Source organism: Malania oleifera, chromosome 6, assembly GCF_029873635.1.
Source record: "Malania oleifera isolate guangnan ecotype guangnan chromosome 6, ASM2987363v1, whole genome shotgun sequence".
Lineage (NCBI taxonomy): Eukaryota > Viridiplantae > Streptophyta > Magnoliopsida > Santalales > Ximeniaceae > Malania > Malania oleifera.
The window spans coordinates 32,727,771-32,741,205 of NC_080422.1; the positions used below are offsets into that span (position 1 = coordinate 32,727,771).

The 13,435-nt window shown below is 33.8% G+C and overlaps 2 protein-coding genes across 9 annotated transcripts; one reads left to right on the forward strand and one right to left on the reverse strand.

The window, feature by feature from the left end:
* Nucleotides 1-271: 271 nt before the first annotated feature.
* LOC131158210 (uncharacterized) lies at nt 272-10,479 on the forward strand. 8 transcript variants are annotated; one of them, XM_058112907.1, is made up of 5 exons: nt 305-749; nt 5,858-5,985; nt 7,158-7,277; nt 7,623-7,789; nt 9,034-10,479. In XM_058112907.1, the coding sequence occupies exon 1, from the start codon at nt 338-340 to the stop codon at nt 671-673; it is 336 nt and encodes a 111-aa protein (XP_057968890.1). In that variant the 5' UTR covers nt 305-337; the 3' UTR covers nt 674-749; nt 5,858-5,985; nt 7,158-7,277; nt 7,623-7,789; nt 9,034-10,479. The 8 variants fall into 8 exon arrangements, with proteins under 8 accessions (XP_057968895.1, XP_057968893.1, XP_057968892.1 ...); XM_058112909.1 differs by lacking the exon at nt 5,858-5,985 and having other exon boundaries at nt 296-749; XM_058112911.1 differs by lacking the exon at nt 5,858-5,985 and having other exon boundaries at nt 8,990-10,479.
* LOC131158548 (aquaporin NIP6-1) lies at nt 7,551-9,892 on the reverse strand. Its single transcript, XM_058113417.1, has 5 exons — nt 9,665-9,892; nt 9,332-9,556; nt 9,053-9,247; nt 8,152-8,213; nt 7,551-7,764 (listed from the first exon to the last, which is right to left on the reverse strand). The coding sequence occupies exons 1-5, from the start codon at nt 9,890-9,892 to the stop codon at nt 7,551-7,553; spliced, it is 924 nt and encodes a 307-aa protein (XP_057969400.1).
* Nucleotides 10,480-13,435: the final 2,956 nt, after the last annotated feature.

Here is a 13,435-nt window from a genome sequence, read left to right on the forward strand (position 1 = left end):
ACTCTTTGTTTACTTTTGTATTTTTCAATTATTTCAATTTTAAAATTTTATATCATCAATAAAGAAATGTAAGTTATTATTAAAGATCTTAAATATTGGAAAATTACATAGAAAAAATTTAATAACTTTTAACATTTTTAATTAATTAACATTTAATCGTTTTTAATTTATTTTAATAAATTATATGACTTCAAGACTTGCAAAAATAAATAAATAGATAAATTATAAGATTTCATATAACTATTAAAAAATTTATTGTGAAAATAGTTTTTCCTCTAATTTTATTTGTGTGGTTGCAGTTGTTTTGGTTTCAGATGTTGTACTGTTTTCTGAAGGGATGGAAAACGGCGACGACTGGTTAGCGCCGGACAAGCTCTATCACTTTCTCTTCTGCTTCTTTCTTGCTTTCTTCTTCTCCGCCCTCGCAACCCTCAGCCGCTACCCGCTCCTACGCCGCCTTAGCATCTGGGTTGGATCCCTGTTCTCCCTCGCCGCCGGCGCCGCCAAGGAGGCCGCTGACGAGGTTGGCTTCTTCAAGTCCGCTGGCGCGTCCGCCAAGGACGCCGCCGCCGATCTCCTCGGCACTGTAACCGCTTGCCTCCTCCTATTGACCTGCAAACGCTACACTCGACCCGACGATGCGGGCCAGCGTCGTGGGCCTTCGCTGGTTTGATTCGTCGATTTGGGTTTGAAATTTTAATGGTTCGCCTGGAGATTTTCTCGAGTTCTCTTGATTTTGGAGTTATCAGGTTAGTTTGAATGCGAAAATGGATCTGTTTGGTTTCTGAGAAAATGTGGGAAAACAAAAGAAATTAAAGTATATACCGCATCATATTTTTGCATTTTGAAAGTATTTTTCTTGCTTTTGACCTACCAAAATGTATTAATCCCATACAAAGCAATAAATATTTTCAAAATTCTAAACAATTAGCATAGTTTAGTACGATTATTTTGCTTAAAACATAAGATTTCGAATATTTGGTTTTCTTCCATTTCCCTTCGTTTTCTTAGCAATCAGAGTGATTATTATTATTGTGGTTGCACTCCCCTACTTTTTCAACTTTTTCATTTCTTGAAATTGTGGATAAGTGTTGATTTATTTACTATTTTAGTACTTACATGTTTCTTTCTATGTTAAGAAACGAATTTATTGACTGCGGTTTTATTAACGTCTACATGAAAATCCGTTGTCTTGGTGTATTATAGTGACCGTAATGTTGATTGATGTGGTGACTATTCATGCACTTTTTCTCCCAAATAATTGAATTTAATCCAGGTGGAAGAAGCATGGAGTTGGATGTACCATATATTCACAAGAAAAACTGAAAGTTAAGGTGCAGTCCCAAGAGGGGGTGAATTGGGTTTATAAATTAGAAACTTCTTTAATCAATCCTTTCTTTACTCACAAACAAAGTTGGTTTATAATCACAAGTTCAGTGGAAAATTAATTAAGTTATAAATCTTTATAAATGAGTCTAAGTATACTAAGTTGAATACTTTGTAAACTTTTAGATATTTTTCCAGCAATTCAATTCAACCAAGATGGTCAAAACAAGATACACAAGATAGATTGATTCTTGCAATACTTTCAAGATTCAGTACTTTAATAACTCAAAGTAAAGATTGAGAATGTATGCTTATTGATAAAAAGTCCTGTATTAATGGACTTGATTTCTCTATATGATGTGCAATATGAAATCTAACACTCTTTTCAAAAACTAGATTTTAAATAAACTTTTAGTTAATGAGTTTTGGGTGTTAATCAATCAACGTACTCCTTTACGATTTTCGTAATTTGTATTGATCAACCAACGTACTTCCTTTCAATTTCTACAAATCCCAAAATCAAATTTATCTTTAGTTTATTTAATATCCAATTCATGTAGTGTATATGATCAAAAAATTAAATTCAATCACGCAGTTAATATATGCTGGAATTTAAAGAGAGTAAGGAAAGAGAGTGACAACACGTTTTTTATGAGGTTCGGCTTAGCCCCAGCTTACGTCCTCGCCTTAGGCCAATGCCACCTAAGAATTCCATTATAGTACTCCTTTCCGGGCGGAGCAAACCGGTACAATCCCTCCTTCAATTAGGCTAGAGTGGGCCTCTCCAAATGATACCCCACTCTTGGTTTAACAACGATTCAAGAACCTGAACCTTCTACAAAAACAAAGAACAAGATTTTGTGTACAAAGACACTCTCGAACAGAGTTAATTAGTACAACAATTCGGAACTAACATTATGCTTCAATTCAAAGTAATAATTGAAAGAATTTGAAGCTTTAAGAAGTATATCACTGTACGCCTTATTTTTAGGTTGAAAGAATTAGGAGTAGACTCAGAATTGTTTAAGAAATTCATAGAAAAACCTCAGTAAAAATTTTCAGAACTTGTTTGCACAAGAGAGCTGTAGAGAGTATTGAAAACTTTGAGAGCAAGAGAGCTAAATTGCTATAATTGCTTGGTGTGTTTAATCCTTAGTCTTGGGGGGTTATTTATAGATTGAAAATCAAGTCTATTTCGTGTTCTCCAAGTGACTTGGAGTGTTTCTCAAGTTTTCATAATAGTTGAAATTTAAAAAATCAAATTTGGAAAGTGCCTATTATGTTTAATTTTCAAAAACTTGAAGAGTCAGTCGACTAGAAATTTAAAGTCAGTCGCTTGGATCCATTTAAAACAAAAATTTTCAAAGGCAGAATCGAGTCAGTCGACTGGAAAGTCAGGAGTCAGTCGCCTGGGTCCTCTCTGGTTAGTTCAAAAATAGTTCAAAAAATGATTTTGTCGCCTGGGAAAACCTTTCTATTCGCCTGGAAAGACCAAATTTTTTTTTTTTTATAGTTTTTGCTTCCAAATTCTTTTTGCTCATTGCTTTCTCCAAAATAAGTTAAGGATTTTGAAAAATATTTTTTGGGGTTTCTCAAAACATTGTCTCTAAGTCTCTATGATTCCTAATGAGCTTCAAATCCAAACAATTTATCATTTTGAATGAAGTATTTACATAGACTCTCTCAAGACATAAAGACATTCTAAGCTTTGGAGTCTTCAAGCTTGTTCATTGTTGAGTCATTTTTGTCTTTGAGCTTCAAATCTCTAAGCTTTCATCAATTCTTCTTCTTTGAGCTTTCATATTCCTTTCACTTTGAAATCTTGCAGTGAGCTTTAAATACTTGTTACCTGAAGATTATTTCTCAAAACAAAAACATGTTAAATAGCCTATTATTTGTTATCATCAAAACAAGATTGGCAAGCCATGTTAGGCCAACAAAAACTTTTGGAACATTATTCTTATAGTGAACGACAACTATAGAGGTGCTAATCTAGGGAGTAGGGCCTAGAATAATAGTATTTACGATGGGATGGTTTAGATTTGTGTTCTGTCACTGCTAAATGAATTTTTTAAATCATTGAATTTTTAGAAATTTATATAGAAAATGCAACGCATGGATGTGGACAAGTTAGATGAGATGATGCATATGGCTATCAGATCTTAACAATATATCACTAAGGAACGCTAAAGATCACAAAGCAACAACAAATAATCACCTAAAGCATGTAAACTCCTAGATAACAACAATATATCATCACCCTAAGGTGGATTCCGTCAAAACACTATGAAAAGATCTCAAATTGATAGTTTTAAGCAAGCAATTGATAAGGCCAAAGATACTAAATTTCACCAAAATCAAGCTAAGAATCACCATCCAACCTTCTGGTTTAATTGGCAACACAATGCTTTGTTCCTGCTTGGCTATGGCAGTATGGCACCCTACCCTCACTCTCCTCACTGTACACGCACAGAACCAGCCCGTTGAATGCACACCGCTTGACTGCATTGTCTATGCAAACCCATTGTCCAAACATGAGAAAGTGGCAGGCCCACCACATGGTGCGATGCCACCCACCATATCTAATTTTCCAAGAGTCAGTATACTATTCTTGAGTTTATGCTTGGAGATATAAGGCTGACTAGCTTTTCTATAGATATCCGATTGGAACTCTCAAAATGTCGAATCAATAATCTTTCTTTGATAATTTTGTTAAAGCTTGATATACATTGTTGGCCCACAACCTACAACCTAAGCTTTTAGGTAAAGTGGTAATCTAACAAATTTGAATTGGTCTTCTGCGTCTTTCCCCGTGCCAATTGTTTTTGGAAAGCTAATGGTATGTTTAGTTGTGGAAAACATTTCTTATGTTTCAGTTTTTAGTTTTTTGAAGAATTATAAAAATTTCAGCTTATTTTTTAGTTTGTCTAGAGTCATATTAAAAAGGTAGAACATAAAAAAATTGTTTAAATGTGTACAAAAATTTCTCAATTTTTTATTTTTAGATTTCAAAATAGCTACAAAAATGGCAACTTGTTTTTTAAATTTTTCAAAAATTATATAAGTAATATTTGGGATCATGGAGTTTGGGGTTTGAAATTGGAAATTTGTGCGGATTTAGAATAAGCTCTATACATAATCCACACAATTAAAGTCCAAGATTTGAATTCTAAGACCCCATACACAAAAAGTTATAAATCTTGAAAATAATAATAATAAAAAAAATGTTTTCTAACTTTTTTGTATAAATTTGGGAAATTGGTAAATGGGGTGACATTTTTTGTAATTTTTTTAAAAATAAGAAATGAAAATAAAACTATTTCCATGAGCTAATAGTGCCAAAACTGTTTATTTATGTTCATTTATTTCATACAAATGATGTAGATAAAAAAATTTCTAACTTTTTTTGTAATTTTTGGAAAACTAAAATAGAAAATAAAAATTGTTTTCACAGCTAAACGGGCCCTAGAGTTCCTTATAAGGTGAAGGCATTTAGTTGGTATTTTGGTTAGCAGTCCTTAATACAGTTCACACCAACAATTTGTTGCATAGTAGAAGGTCCTATAAGCCTATAATCCCTTATGTTTGTATTATGTGTTTTGATACGGCGGAGGCTCATTTCCACCTTCTCTTGCACTGCTCAACTACTTGGAATTTGGGGAAAAGATTGTTTGGTTTATTTGGAGAAAGTTGGGTATATCCGAACTCAATAAAAGCTTTCTTGCTTAATTCTTTGAGAGGTTTTGGAAAGGGTTCAGGATTCTAATATACTGTAGAACTCTATAACAATTGTTAGAAATTAACCTCGCAACGCCTGGCACAACATGCGAAAATTTCACCAAAATTGGGCTAAGAATCTCCTTCTGAACATTTGGTTGAATTGCAGCACAATGCTTTGGTTTTTTTGACCATGTACCTCTACTATCACTCCTCTCTATTATGTAATGCACACCGAACTAGCCAATAAAATTTAGTTTTGGTATGCCCAGTCCAACTTATGACTCTTGTTTTTTGTTTTTTTGGTTTGAATTAGTAATGGGCTCCATCATATGTGGGACACCACCCAGCACATTTGATTTTCCAAGAGTGAGTATACTATTGAGTTTATGTTTGGAGATATACCGATGATTAGTCTTCATTTAGATATCTGATAGGGTGATTGAAACTCTTAAATATCAAATCAGTAAATCTTTCTTTGATAACTTGATTTTGTCCTCCATGTCTTTTCCCCTTGTTAATTGTATTTGGGAAGCTAAAACTCCTTCTAAGGTTAAGGCATTTATTGGGTTTTAGTCTTTAATATAGTTAGCACCAACAATATGTTGTAGAGTAGGAGGCCCTCCATGTCTTCAAATCTTACCAGTGATCTAAAAACAACTGAATCATTTCCGAATCTATCGAATCTATTGATTCACACAATTTTGGACCTATCATTTAACAGACTTGATTGGTTTAAAACCCAAAAACAATATTTCTTTATTTTATTGCTTTTGTTTTTACATGATTACCTTCCATTCTTTGTCTATGTCAGTTTTGTGCTAAAAAGAGGAGAAAATAGAACTTCAGGTCTTATGTTGCCTTCACAAAATCATTTTTGGCTCTTGGAGGAGTATGGTGTTCTGTGATTGAGAAGGTGGTGTAGAATACTCATCAGCTAAGGTGGTTCTCATGTTTCATTGTGTTGTTAAGATTCAAAAGTTGGTTTTTTTAGTAGTTTGCTTAATTCTTATCATTTTTCTAAGTTAATAACTTTTTTCCTTTTTAATTGAGAAAAATATGCATGAAATATTATTTTTCTAATTGTTGATAAACACTAAAAGTAAAGTTTTTAATTATTTTTTCTTGATTCCTTCCCTTAAACAGCATAAAGTTCATTTTTTCAATTCATATTTCATGATTTTTTCCTTACTTTTTATTTGTTTAGGGAAAGCATATGCATGAAATATGATTTTTTTTATTGTCAAAATTTTATGTATTTGACTATTTTGTTTGTTGTTCTTATATCAATATATGCATGTCATTTAGAATTGATTTTGGAAATTGTACTAAATTTTACAGTTCAATTCGATTCTTGATTCCCAAAATTGAAATTTCAATTCACGATTTGAATCTTGATTTGACAACTATTTAATGAAATAATATGCATGTTTTTTTTTTTTTTTCTTTCTTCTCATTGTTCCTATTATGAAAATTTAAGCTGCCTAAAAATTTACAATGTATAGGTTTCCGACCCTGATAGCATATTTTTTTCATGCAAAGCTCCAAAAAGTTTAAATGCAATGTAGTTACAGACAAAAATCATAGTGCTAGCATATGATATGGATACACATGTTGCATGAGGTGTTAAAGTTGAAGAAGGGTGTCCTTGCTATATAGATTTAAAGAAGCAGCCATTTTAAATATTTGATGTTTGTATTTATGTGCCACTTGAAATATTTTTGGCTGTCTAAAAGGCATGACAAGGGTTTAGGTTTGTAATGTGGATAGGATCATAAGACAGGTCTTTCTTTGGAACCTTCAAAATGTAGTGCAATGTAATTTTGAATGCAGACAAAGTGCTGGTGATTGATATCAAGTTTTGATATATGGCATCATAGGTGAAAAAGAGGGGTAATAGTTGCTGCGTAGATCTAAAGAGGCATTCATTTTAAATATTGGTGTCTACAGAAACAGTTATACATGAATAATTGGCATGTGGTATTGTTATTCCATAGTGAGTTATAGAAGATGCATTATGAGCTCATAATAAACCAAATATATTGACAAGAACATCCATTGTCCTGGTTTATTTATGTATTCTCCCTTTTTAACTTTTTTCTTTTGGGAAGAAGGGTGGTTGTTGGAAGGCAGTGACTAAGATAAAGGGGCATATCAGATCTCAATCCACTACTAACTTCAAATCGCACAGTGTGACATGTGATGAGACTGTTCAAAGAAGCATAAAATATAAGGTAGTTCCAATTCCCAATATAAAATATGACAAATGAAATCTCATTCGTCATATGCTAGATGGTTTTCCATCAAGTAATTGAATTCCTATTTTGCTTCATATATTTGATTGACATAAAATTCTGACTTCCAAATATCTGGTATTGTGTAGGTAAACACATGATCTCCATTGTGAAGTTTCTTATTTGTCTTATTTGTTCTTTATTTTACAATATTTGCATTGTCTTGTAATGAGCTCTGAATTTATAAGAATAGACCTGATGATCGCAATGGCATCAATCCACTGCAGTCTGACTTTCTGTATTTGATGAAGGCTTGTCATGGTTTCTGTTACTTTCTTCTGGCAGCTTAACGGCAGAATAGACAGCTGCTCCAGACAACGTTCCGAGGACAGGAGCAGTCAGGTACACCCATACAGCTCTGAAGTTGTTTGCAGCTATGGCTGGCCCCAGGGTTCTCACCGGATTCATGGAAGCTCCTGTGGTTTCCCTGCAGCGTGGCGGGAAAAGGAAAGGTTTCAAGCTACATCCTTAACACTATTCAAAATTTTTGTATTTGGACATTACGTGGAGATTGAATTCACTTAGTCACCCCTTTTTCTTAGTTTAGTGCTAGAAGGATTGCCATTGTTAGTTTTTTTCACATACCAAATGAAAGTGTTTGGCTTGTTTTTTTGTCGCATTTGTTTACTATGAAAAATTAAAAAATGAAGTCTATCATGGAATAGTCCAGTATTTGTGAAAGAAACCATGTTTGTGTGTGCGTGTGTGTGCACGCGCATGTACACGCATTTCTGCCTGCCTTGCTTTTTGGCTGTTTCTTTACCTACTTAATTTACCACAAACTCAACCCTTTTTGAATTGTTTCCAGACATACCCGGCTATGAGTATGTTGAGCATGACAGTAGCTCCCACGGCAATTGCTGCCAGCTCTCCAACCTGTAAGACGTCAGAAAGTAGTTCATAGTCTGTCTTGTTAAATGATACCAAACGTACTCGAATTCATTGCAAAACTTTTTTCTTTTATATTGTCACCGCCCTCTCCCCCCACCCCTTCCTTAAATTATTTGTTTGGTAAAACTAACCTAGTATCCTTAGGTGCATGTCACACTATATAGTACTGGCTTGTTCATATGAATGTTGACTGTGATTTGTGACCATGGGCCCTGGTTTTTAATTTGCTCTTCCTGTCAATTGTTTCCTAACCCAAGTTAGTTGTTCATATTTTCACCCAAGCGTTGACAAGTAATTATTTTTTTCAATGACTGTAGACTACTAAATATTCAACCAAGTGCCTTCCAAAAGTATCCAATTTGGACATTCATAGATAATTTTTTTTTAATAAAAGTAGGTCTACAGTGAAAAGCTCTAGCCTCTAGCCGAAGTCGCATAAATCACAACCAAATGCAAGCTTCTGTGATGCAGGACTCTCCACCAAATTAAAAAGCCAATAGGTTTTTGGAAAACAGAGAGCTTGGCCCATGTGATGTGGCCAGAAATAAAATAACTCTAAATTTAAATTAATAAATAACCATTTCTAAATGTTAAAAATATTTTAGACATAAAATTGAGGTGGGTGCCTCTTCCCACTCCTCTTCATGTCTAAATCAACCTTGATCCAAGAAAAATGGGCAAATTGTCTTAACAATTATATTTTTATTATTGTTATTGTTGCAATTATTATTTTTATTATTCATGGGAAAATGGACTTGCAGGCTGCCAGTAAGTTTCTTCATTGACTGTTGTCCCTTGGATCTAGGAAATAAATGGGCACTTACAGCTCTTGTGTCGGTGGCTACTGCTGTGACAACAAACATTAGGATGAAGCTGATGATAAACTCCAAAGCGAAAGCTTGACCATAGTTTCCAGAAGGAACAGTGACTCCCCCACCCATTGCAGGGTGGAAAACCCACTTGAGAGCAAATGCAGCACACAATGATGCCATAACTTGTGTTGCAACGTACACAGGCACCTGCAAAAAAGAGCTCCTTGTGTCAGTTTGGAAAGCAATATAACAACAATGTTCCAAACAGAGGAAGCTTAAGACCACTTATACATGTTTCCATGGAAAGTGCCTCAAGGCAGCAAAGGCAATGGTGACTGATGGATTGAGATGGGCTCCTGAGATGTGGCCCGTCGAGAGGATGATGATCATAACAGCGAGGCCATTGGAGGCGGCAAGGCCAATAAGTGTTTCAGAGCCATTTGTCTTTTGGTTCACAATGGCCGTGGCTGTTCCTGCAAAGATGAGTATGAGGGTACCTATGAACTCGGCTCCCACCTGGTTTTGGCATCAGCTCATGAGCGACAACACATGATTCAAAAAGGGTTCAGTCCTAATTTTAACCTTTGGTATAAGAAACAAATCTTCCTCATGTATGTTATGTACCTTTCTTGCTAGAGAGTTGGAAGGAGGTGACAATGAGCAGGAGACACTTGGCAAACTCTCTTCTTCCCCAGACCATGCTGGGACACTGAAACATTTGCAGCTCTTAAGAAGCGATCTTCTATAACTCCCATTTCTCTCTGTCTTGAAGCTGCCAAAGAGAGGAGCCCCGGGTGTGCCTGGGGTTGCAGGTGTCGAGGGAGCCGAATTAACATCTTCAGTGAAGTCCATCAATGCAGACAGACAAAGAAGTAAGAACGGGCTGGAAAAGGGTATAATAGAGACAAGCGAATGGGAGGGAAGCTGGAGATTTTATGCAATCTGTGCTCCCCTCATTTGAAGTGGCACTGTGCTTTCTTTATTTAGTAGCAAGGGAAGTTGACTCAGAGAATCCCTAGAGGACGAGACAGCCAGTGGTTGGAGGCTTGAAGCTGAAGAATGGAGGGGATGGGCATGGAGTAGAGATGGTGGGACATTAAGAGTGCTCTTGATCTGGGACTTCAAAAGGGGCTTTTAGACACAAATGATAGCTTCCCTGTCTTTGCCTCACTAAAGCTTTTATAATTGAGGCTTTCATTAAATTATGGAGTAAACCACCCTAACAGCTAACTTAGATGTCGAAGAGAAACACTTTGGTGTCGGTTTGTGTGCCCGTCAGCCTGTGTGTGAGAAGAGAGTTTTTGTTTTTCTGCCAATGCAGATGACATTGCATTTTTTAAAAGGCACAATACTATCTTATATTTTTATCAACATTATTGGGATCATTTAACCTATGTATTAGTGGGTGGCAATGTATAAATTTTGGGATTTGTCTTCTACATCAGTTTCTTGGAAACCAAACAGAGCATTCCAAGAAAAAGAAATACTTTGGGGTACCCAATTTTCTTATTAAAAATACTCTACAACACCAAACATGGGTCTTTTTTAATTAGGCCGCTATTTGGACTTTGATTTTTGCATTTCTAAAGCTGACAGCTGTCCCATGGTATGAGTGGAAAGATGGGAGTAGTAGTAAACATTAGAATTCCCCAATAATGTTGCAATTTCCTCCTTAATAATACCAAACAAACATAAGTCATTGAACAATTAGAAATCAGGATTGTACCATTTGAGGACAGATGATGCCATTTTCTTAGGGTTTCTGCGTCAATATTAAGATCATATTTACTCTATGTTTGGGAGCATGGATTTGGAGCTTTAGATTTGGATTTGCGTGACTTTGAACAAAATTTAATATAATTTTTATTACATTTTATTCAAATTCACATAACTTTTTGCAAACATATAGTTGTATTTTTTTATAAAAAAAAAATTTAAACAGATATCCTTTATAATTGTTAGCTGTTAAAATTATTGAGCGCTTAGATTGTTAAAATATTAATTTAACATTCAAAAAATTTTCAAATCACTAAAAAAGTTGGATTAAGATAATTGCATATTTACATTTTGTAACTATGTCACTAGCCGTGGAGTCTTCTAGTTTGGCCATAAAAAGTGGTTCAATTTGAAGTCATGGCATATTGCAATGGAACTAATTCTAATAAAGCATGTAAATTTTTTTTTATTAAGAAATTTTTGACAATACACAATAAATTTTTTATTCAAGAGGTTATATCTCCTTGTAATTGTTTAAGCATACTCATCTGACCTACTATTGCACATTTCGTAGTAAAATAAATTAATAAAATAATAATGACTTGATTTTCCTAAAATTGTCAAAGATACTTATCTTTTTTCTTTTTAAATTATTGAAATTTGGATCGACCCTAAGCTAGGGTTATGAATCCTATTAAGATATTCGTCAATTTCAATACGCCCATATGGGTCCTATTTATACATAATATATATAATGTACATATTCTAATTATGTACAAATTTTAAATTAATTTTTGATATTTTAATTATTAAGCATGCTATTAACTATTGTTGATACATTTTTAATGATAAATGTTCATATATGTTGATTAATTTATAAACCATATATTAGTTGCTAATAGTTTAATATCTCTTGCATTATGAGTAGGATCTGTAAAGCAAGAATGGCATGTTAATTAATATATAAATCACTCAAAAAAAAAAAAAGAATATATACAATTAAAAAAATAAAGAGTGTTTTTAAGAAGATGTATATATATAAATAACTATATAAACATCAAATAGTGGAGCACACCCCAAAGAAAAAGAGTGATTAAAGAAGAAGCATACAACTTTATTCATATTCTTTTTTCTTTTTAACTCAAAGTTTAGTTGTGTTTGTGGGAATTGTTTTTAACAAGTCATTTAAAAAATGAAAGCCCCACATTTATTTGTCTTCAAGAAATAATAACATAAATTTATGTTACATAAAATGAAGGAACAATAAAGTGAGTAATGCGAATATATCATCCATGAGAGCAAATTTTCTATAATATAGTATATCAATAAATTTGAATTCTCTGGTTTATAACTTTTTAAATTGTTATTGTAGATAAAAACTTTGAACAATTATATTTTAATAAATCTCGTCACATCTTAGAGAGTTTGGGGTTCGGGCCTTATATTTAGATAAAATATAGTATAATATTAGATTTGACAATTATACTCCCAACCATAATTTCGGAAAATAATAGTCTTTGACGATGGACAATATATTGGAGACATTGCAAAGGCATACAAGGGCCACTAGCTCAAGAAAGACTGAGGATCCCTAACACGAGCACACACATGTACACATCCAATAACAACCGATAATTAAAAGTTAGGAGACGTTAGAAATTAAAGCCCTCTAGTATCGACCGGAAGCCCAAAAGAGGGAATATATGGAGGGGAGGAAGAAAGAAAAGAGATATGCATGCTCACTATGTACATTTTATCGATCTCTCCCATTGCCTCTTTCTTGCAACTCTTACTAGGTTAAGTATCATGGGTTTTTCAATCTGAAGCACCACTATGGTCGCCTTGTTCCTCTGTCATTATTTGATCCTAAAGAAAAATTGAAGCACGAAGAACAATGATATCTTTATTCAATAGCTGAGCCGTGAACGCTAAGTACTTTACATAAGCTACAAGTATGGGTATTTATACACAATTACATGACATAGGAGACAATAAATGATAAATTATAAATCCCATGACTTGAGATAAAATTTGAATTGTTGTCATATATCCTCTTTTTTTGAATTAATAGGTTCTGATTTATTGACATTTATGATCCTTAGACAATCGACTCTGGATCTTCGACGCTTCTTAGGATAATTTGTTTCGGATTTTCATCATTTGAATCTGCAGTAGGTAAATGTGACCATCGACGATTCGATAAAACCATCGATGGTTTGATGTAATTGTCGACGGGTTGATGTAACCGTAAAAAAGATGGTCTAAATCTTGGTTATTCTTGAAAAATCTTCTTCTCACACAACAACAATCTTAGATCAGTAAAATTGCTGGCAGAAAATGGTTTAGCAACACTCCAAATTAAAAGAAAGGTAGGTCACAAGAAAGTAGGAGAAGAAAAACCAAGTAGGAGTAGGAGGCATCCATGTGATCTCCAAAGGTGCTAGCAAAGGAGATTTGATCAAGCTTGGAAGGCTTTGGCTCGAGATCTAGTTGAACCCCAATTACAATACTAAATATTATTTTTAAATTTATACAACTTAATTTTTTATTGATTTTAATTAGTACAAAAACCTAGAAATTTTTGAAATTAGAAAATAAAATAAAATATTTTGTTGTTCTACTTTTTGTAATTTTTCTTTTATTTTGGTTATTATTGTTATCGTTGGTGCTACTTCTTGT

Excerpts from the sequence above, each read along its gene's own strand:
- LOC131158548 (XM_058113417.1), bottom strand. The coding sequence starts at position 9,892 with ATGGACTTCACTGAAGATGTTAATTCGGCTCCCTCGACACCTGCAACC. Across the intron at positions 9,248-9,331 it reads GGCACTTTCCATGGAAACAT|GTGCCTGTGTACGTTGCAAC; the intron begins GTATAAGTGGTC and ends TCTTTTTTGCAG. Across the intron at positions 7,765-8,151 it reads CTCAACATACTCATAGCCGG|GGAAACCACAGGAGCTTCCA; the intron begins GTATGTCTGGAA and ends GCCACGCTGCAG.
- LOC131158210 (XM_058112912.1), top strand. The coding sequence starts at position 338 with ATGGAAAACGGCGACGACTGGTTAGCGCCGGACAAGCTCTATCACTTT.